The sequence below is a fragment of the Chrysoperla carnea genome, chromosome 1 (assembly GCF_905475395.1).
Source record: "Chrysoperla carnea chromosome 1, inChrCarn1.1, whole genome shotgun sequence".
Lineage (NCBI taxonomy): Eukaryota > Metazoa > Arthropoda > Insecta > Neuroptera > Chrysopidae > Chrysoperla > Chrysoperla carnea.
In genome coordinates, this window is record NC_058337.1 from 123,244,047 (window position 1) to 123,250,984 (window position 6,938).

General features: G+C 26.6%; 3 protein-coding genes across 4 annotated transcripts; all 3 read right to left on the reverse strand.

Annotated features, from left to right (window-relative positions):
* Nucleotides 1-863: 863 nt before the first annotated feature.
* On the reverse strand, nucleotides 864-1,551 carry LOC123298455 (cytochrome c oxidase subunit 6C-like). Its single transcript, XM_044880459.1, has 3 exons — nucleotides 1,422-1,551; nucleotides 1,114-1,280; nucleotides 864-1,045 (listed from the first exon to the last, which is right to left on the reverse strand). Exons 2-3 carry the CDS (start codon nucleotides 1,278-1,280, stop codon nucleotides 973-975), a joined length of 240 nt encoding a protein of 79 aa, XP_044736394.1. The 5' UTR covers nucleotides 1,422-1,551; the 3' UTR covers nucleotides 864-972.
* A 40-nt stretch (nucleotides 1,552-1,591) lies between these two features.
* On the reverse strand, nucleotides 1,592-3,197 carry LOC123298463 (cytochrome c oxidase subunit 6C-1-like). The gene is made up of 3 exons (XM_044880471.1): nucleotides 3,053-3,197; nucleotides 1,840-2,006; nucleotides 1,592-1,776 (listed from the first exon to the last, which is right to left on the reverse strand). The coding sequence occupies exons 2-3, from the start codon at nucleotides 2,004-2,006 to the stop codon at nucleotides 1,704-1,706; spliced, it is 240 nt and encodes a 79-aa protein (XP_044736406.1). The 5' UTR covers nucleotides 3,053-3,197; the 3' UTR covers nucleotides 1,592-1,703.
* A 171-nt stretch (nucleotides 3,198-3,368) lies between these two features.
* LOC123298422 (cytochrome c oxidase subunit 6C-like) lies at nucleotides 3,369-5,470 on the reverse strand. Of its 2 annotated transcripts, XM_044880419.1 has the most exons (3): nucleotides 5,394-5,470; nucleotides 3,719-3,880; nucleotides 3,369-3,660 (listed from the first exon to the last, which is right to left on the reverse strand). In XM_044880419.1, coding segments are annotated over exons 1-3 (297 nt in total). In that variant the 5' UTR covers nucleotides 5,396-5,470; the 3' UTR covers nucleotides 3,369-3,527. The 2 variants fall into 2 exon arrangements, with proteins under 2 accessions (XP_044736354.1, XP_044736361.1); XM_044880426.1 differs by lacking the exon at nucleotides 5,394-5,470 and having other exon boundaries at nucleotides 3,719-3,947.
* Nucleotides 5,471-6,938: the final 1,468 nt, after the last annotated feature.

Here is a 6,938-nt window from a genome sequence, read left to right on the forward strand (position 1 = left end):
CAGAATTATATACACAACATGTGAAATTTTGACATCTCATGACTTATTAATATGCAAAATAACATTAGAATTGATGAAAAATGAATAAAATCCTCATTATCGATACCCATTTAATACATTATGATCGATATCTAATTAAAATATGTAGTTATTAAAACTTATATATTTATCATTAGCTTACGATCAAAGTTGTTTCCAGTATCCATTTCTGCTATACTGACACACTTTTAAAACTTTTATTTTATTCACGTATTTAATAAACACATAACACCAATTCAATATTCACATAAACACTATACTTGATTTATAAACAATTATCATGTAAACTGTATATCAAATTTATCATAAATAATACAAGATTTATAATCATTTTACACAAAAATTATGGAGCTTAGAACAATAACAAGGGTACTCCATTACATTATACCAAATAACGCATGCGTGTAATTCATAAATGTTCCTAACAATTATTTATTTTTAATGTAATTATTTATTAATTTTATTAAAATCTTATTTCATTTATTGTATTTTTCTATTTTAAAACTAAAATCATCTTAATTTCATGTCTTTTTTATAATTTTCATACATTTTTCATGAAACATTTAAACTTCTAGGAACTTTTAACATTTTTAATAAAATGGCGTATCACCGAAACAGATGTAATTAAAAATAAACCAGTTCAATAAATAATTTTTAATGAAATCATTTCCATTTCAAACATAAAAATTAACAAATAATTAATTGTATATAATCTAATATATTCTTCAAGTTTCAAAACCTAATACTTTCATTAATATGATAATTTATCGACTTGGTGCTTAATTAATTATAGCGGCCATTTTATAAAAATAAATCTTTAGGCGTAATTTTTTTTAATTAATTTTTATTTTTAAATTATTTAAATATACAATAATGTTAACATCTAGTTAAATTGTCTAATAATCATTTTAATTTTTAATTCAAGAAATGCATTTATTGTTTTGGAACAGCACTGAATACACCTGCAGCTCTCATTTTATTGAACAAATCGTTGTTATCAAGGTTTCTATAAATAAACAAATCAAATTTAATATATATTATTTTCTATGTAGGTACCTAATGAAAGTTTTTTACCTGTAATATTCAGCGTATTTCTTTTTCCTTGCATCATTTACTGAAAGTTTCATTGCTGTACAAATTACAACTACTAAACCAAGAGTTACACCTAGATTAACCCCAATTTGTTTATTTAATAAACCACGTAAATTTGGTTTGGCCAATTTTGCTACTTCACCTGACATCTGAAAGAAAATTTCTGCTCATTAAGTCATCACTAAATCATTACATAATTATTATTATTATTAATTATAAGGGTATTAAAAGAGTTAATAATGACTTATAAAAATTTGATTACCGTTTAATTGAAAACAATTATTACTTACACTGATATTTAATTTGTATAAATTAGAAATATAAGTTAAAAACCCTTCGACTTTGGCGATAAGGGATGTTCTTTCTTTGCCTTATTCTTGCTATTCAGAATGATTATGTTTTAATGAGGAATAACTTCGATTTACAATAAATTCGTTTTTTTACGTTATTTTTACTAGGCACGTAATTTTTTTTATAACTTTTATTTTTAAATAATTCAAATATATAATAATGTTAACATCTAGTTAATTTGTCTAATATAATCATTTTAACTTTTAATTCAAGAAATGATTTTATTTTTTTGGAACAGCACTGAATACACCTGCAGCTCTCATTTGATTGAATAAGGCGTTGTTATCAAGTTTCCTATAAATAAAAAAAAATCCAATTTAATATAAAATTTTTTTCGATGTAATCAAAATTTTTTACCTGTAATATTCAGCGTATGCTCTTTTCTTTGGATCATGTACTATAAGTTTTACTGCTGTACAAATTACAACTACCAAACCGAGAGTTATACCTAGATTAACTCCAATTTGTTTATTTAATAAACCACGTAAATTTGGTTTAGCCAATTTTGCTACTTCACCTGACATCTAAAAGAAAATTTTTACTCATTAAGTCATCTCTATATAAAAATATACAGCTGTTCGGATGTCTGCCTGAGGGTAAAAAACGGCTTGACCGATTCGAATAGTTCTTTTTTTTTTGATATGTTTGTAATTATAACGAAGGTTTAGCAACCAAAATATTAGGGAAAACTCAAAAGAACAGCCCAAAAATTAATAAAATCAAAATTTCAAAAGCATCTATGAACGTAATAAGAACTTATCAAAGATCACAATAATTATATTGTCATTCTGATCGTCATTATTATTCTTATGCTTTCGAATTTTGATGTTTGTATTTTCAATAACCACCAAAAAAATTTTAAGGTCCGAGCAATTTTGAAAAAATTATTATGCTATTCGTGTCTTACAATGTTAAAATTAAACTATAAGTTAGAATCATAATTTGCTTAGGTTGTTTCGGGTTGAGTGACTGAAAAACTAAATTACGATCGAAGCGACTTCCGGAGTCGAAGAATCAACCCAGACCGAAAACCATCTAATTGACCAAGGAATGAAAGTAAATTTTGTGTTTAGCGGGGCCAATCATAATATAGATATTTATAAATTGGAGCTGAATGCGAGCACAACCAGCTCCAAGATCGAAGGTGTAAGCAAAGCCGAAGTTCATCTAATTGACCGAGAGATGGAAGTAAAGTTTGTGTTTAGCGGGCAGGCTAAGCGAGTATATTAAGTATAGCTATTAATGAATTGGAGCTGCATACGAGTGAAGCGATCTCCAAGTGATAGGTCAAATCGTCAAGAAATAAGAGTAAGGTTTGTGTTTAGTGGGCGGGGTAAGAGAGGGGTGGGTTAGTGGATGGGCTAAGCATAGTATAGCTATTAATAAAGTGGATCTGCTGGTTAATTAAGACAAATCTGATCAAAAGTTATAATAATATAAATTGTAGGTGAAACAAAGTTCACTGGGTCATCAAGTTACATAACAAGAATTATTATTAATTACAAGATGTTTAAAGAGTTAATGATGAATTCAAAACTTGATTATTAATTGCAAAACAATTTTTACTTACATTGAAATTTAATTTATATAAATTATATAATTAAGTTCGAAATACTTCGACTTGCGATACGTTAACGGTATGAGTATGTTGTTCGTAACGACGGACCGTCTGAAGAATTCGTTATTCTTTCTTTTCGGAATGATTTTTTTTTTTTAAAAAGAGGAATAACTTCGATTTACATTGAATTCATTTTAATGGTCTTATTATCTCTATGGTTTTAATACGTCATCTTTAATATTCGAAATAATGGAAATAATTTGGAAAAATTTCAAGAAAATTTAAACATATTATGTTAAATTTTAGATTAATAATTTATTTCGTTTAAATATCTTTCCATAAAATATTTTGAAATCTCAATAGTTATTTTTTTTCTAAAGTCAAGAATATTATATGGACAGCGGGAAATTTAAATACCTACTTACAATTTTGAAACTAATTGTATCTAATAGAATACTACTGATGATTTTCTTTCAGAAAAAAAAGATTAATTCATTTTTCCCTTTTTCTTTCCTTCGTTTGTGTCTTCTTGAGTTGGTGCCGGGGGTTCTTCGGGTGGAACACTTTGAAATACACCAGCTTTCCTCATTTCATTAAACATTGCTTCGGTATCCAAAGTACTGATATAAAGATTAATAAATAAAAATTTAATGATATTACTTAAATATATAATTTTACCTGTAATATTGAGCATAGGCATTTTTCCGTCCTTGCACAAGGTAGAATCGCAACGCTGTTACAGTAGACGCTACCAAACCAAAAGTGATAGCCAAATTGCGAAAAATTTGTCGAGTTAGTAAACCTCGTAATTGGGGTTTTCTTAACGCACCTGATGCCATCCTTTTAAAACGAATAAAAAATATTTTTCAGTGTTAATGAAATTATTTTTAAAGAGCACGAGATATTATTTAATGAATGATTGAATAGAAAAAAAGACGATCAATTCATTCAATATTTTCGATTAGATAAGGGTATCTATGGTTTAGATAACAATTATTATTAATATTTAAATCAAATAAAGTAGGAGTTAAATCGAAAAATTTAGTTGACTCTTTAAAATAATTTTGACTTTTTTCATATTTTAATTTTGCATTTATTACACTTAATTCAGAAAACAGCTGCATCTTAAGTGATTGCAATTATTTGAATTCGGCGAACCGTTAGTCGAAAAAATAACATAACGTGTGAAAAAGTGGACGAGTAAATTCAAAACATGTCATTATTTCATAAAAATTTCGCTTTATTTGAGTAAAACTATGATGACAAAATGGCTGCATAAAATGATTTGTTGTTAAAATTTTATCAATAAAAATAACCCATTGATTACCATTGAAGGAAACAAATGGGAATAGAAAAATCTTAAGATTCGATCGGTTTTTCAAAGTCAAAAATACATCTTTTAAAAGAAAATCATAATTTATTTGTTTCGTAACATCCTGGAAGTAGCTGTATGCCTATTAACCCTGACAAAATAGAGGGTTTATTAACTTGAAGCGGCTGCCTGCCTGGCTACCGCAGCCCCCAAATATATTGACTGATTTTAATCTAATTTAAGCAAAGCCATTACTAGTTATGTTTGAAAATCTGATTCAAAAATCATCAGCTCTTTTTCTAGTCGTGAGAGCCTGGTGACAATGTGAAAGCAGTGGGAACAGTAAAATACGAATTTCCCTTCCATAGCAAGAATATAAAATTTGTTACACTCCTTGCACAAAAGGTTTACTGTTTTATATTTGAGGTTTTTCGAATTATTGCAAATTTCACTTGTTTTAACTGGACTACACTAAATATAATTATTTTAGGAACTTTTGAGGACTGTATGTAATACACACGAATGAAACAATTTAGAATAAGTTTTGTTTTGAATTTTATTATATTTTTTTACATGTAATGATTTTAATAAATTACGATTGAACTTTCTAAAATCGTACAAAGAGATACTGAAAAACATTTTTCTATTTTAAAACATTAAAATTTATTGGCAAAATTTCTGTTGATTTGGTACTTTTGAATAAAATTTTTCTTGTATTTTAATTTTTTATATTTTTTGTATCCCAATTATTTACATATTATCTTAAAACACTTCGACGATATACAAAGCGAAATTAAATATTTTTGCTAAATATTGTAATTAGCTATATATATTTTTTTATTTGACTAGATTTTTAATTTTTTTTTATAAGCCATAGCAGACATTAAAATATATTTTATTTCACAAATTTACAGTTTAAAAATTAATTTTTGCCACTTTATATATTGGTAGATTTCTACTTTATCAGAAAAAGCAAAAACTTTTAAACGAATAATTAAATACAAAAAATAATTGTAATTAAAATATATAATATAAACTTACATTCAGAATTTTTCACAGATTTAGGTGTGTGAATTTAAAATGTAATCTCAAAGGTAATTTAAGAATTAAACGCAAGTTTACGTCATATAGGTATGTTATTTAATATCTATATCTACCTGCGCATTTTCGCCTGTAAAATTATACACACCGATTAGAATATGTAAATAAATTTTTTTATTATTTATTTTATTTATTTAAATATGAAATCAATATTTAATCAGTTAAAGTATCTTCTCTAGTCGTTTAAAAGTTTATGCAGAATAAAATTGTACAGTAGAGTCTTGATAATTATTGAAGTTGAGTAATATTGTATTAAATTGTTGTACAGGATGCCCATTTTAGAAGACGGATTTTAAAGATTCATTTTTGAAAAAAAATAGACCTTTTCATTTCAATTACGATTCATTATTGTTTCAGACAGACAGTAAGAAGTTGGACAAAGATACAAGATATTTGTTACTCATTTTATCACATTAGTTTTTTAACATACTGTCCGACACAAAAGGTAATCACTTTTTAAAATGAAAAGGTCTATTACTTTAAAACACAAAATTGAGTTGAAGTACAAAAACAACAAATATTGTTTGTAATAGTTTTCGCCAATCCAACTAAATTCTGTAGAAAATAATTGCAACGTAGAATTTTGCTTTAAATTTTTTCGTATTCTATTCAGGTTCCACAAAATTAAGAAACAAATTTCCGACTGAAAGCGTTCTTCTGTCTCGCATGGTTTATGAGTTTGAGTTGGCTTTTAAATGATTCTGAAGATCAAGGATACCGTACGATACCTCCCAACCGGAAAAAAACCGCCGTAACTCAAATCACCTTTTCCAAAAAAAAAAAAAGATTCATTGAAGAAATATTCAGCTCCGTTTTTTTAAATGCCACTCTGTGGCATAATATATGTCATGTTGAATGTGTTAAATAAAAATAAAAGCTCATATTTCAAGGTAACAAAGGTCGAAAGCGAGAAATTTTTTTTCATTTTATTAGCAATTATGGTCGTCACGGTGTAGGTTGAGAGGGAGTAGAGGGAGTTTTCACTATTTGCGTAGTGTATCTTTTTATTCTAAAGAAAAATTTAGAATGAAAGTTTAATTTGGTGTTGATGTCGAAAGTTTTATTATTTAATTAAAATTATAAATTAAATAAATTGTCAAATAAAACAAATACTAACTAAACGAAAAAGTAGATCAACCATCGATAACATGGTAACGATGTTCACAAGCATCTTAAAAAAGACAAATTTTTAATGGAAGAGTACCAATTTATTGTACTTCGGTCTGTAGATTTTTATCTCACTTAAAAATACAGACAAGCATCGAAAGAAGAAGAAAATTCAATCTTTACTATACCGTTTCTTGAAATCTAAATCTCAAAATTAGACCGCTTAAATTGAGATTTAGCGGAAACTGAAAACAGTTATAATAACTACATACCTGTCGATTTTTAGAATCTGATTAATTTTAAAAACATTTAAACCACCTTCTATTACTCTTATTATCTGAATTATTAGCAAAATTTTGGAAGACTTGTGTATTTTTT

Coding starts and splice junctions, on each gene's coding strand:
- LOC123298455 (XM_044880459.1), bottom strand. CDS start 1,280: ATGTCAGGTGAAGTAGCAAAATTGGCCAAACCAAATTTACGTGGTTTA. Junction 1,046..1,113: donor AAATACGCTGAATATTACAG/GTAAAAAACTTT, acceptor GTTTATTTATAG/AAACCTTGATAACAACGATT.
- LOC123298463 (XM_044880471.1), bottom strand. CDS start 2,006: ATGTCAGGTGAAGTAGCAAAATTGGCTAAACCAAATTTACGTGGTTTA. Junction 1,777..1,839: donor GCATACGCTGAATATTACAG/GTAAAAAATTTT, acceptor TTTTATTTATAG/GAAACTTGATAACAACGCCT.
- LOC123298422 (XM_044880419.1), bottom strand. Junction 3,661..3,718: donor GCCTATGCTCAATATTACAG/GTAAAATTATAT, acceptor TCTTTATATCAG/TACTTTGGATACCGAAGCAA.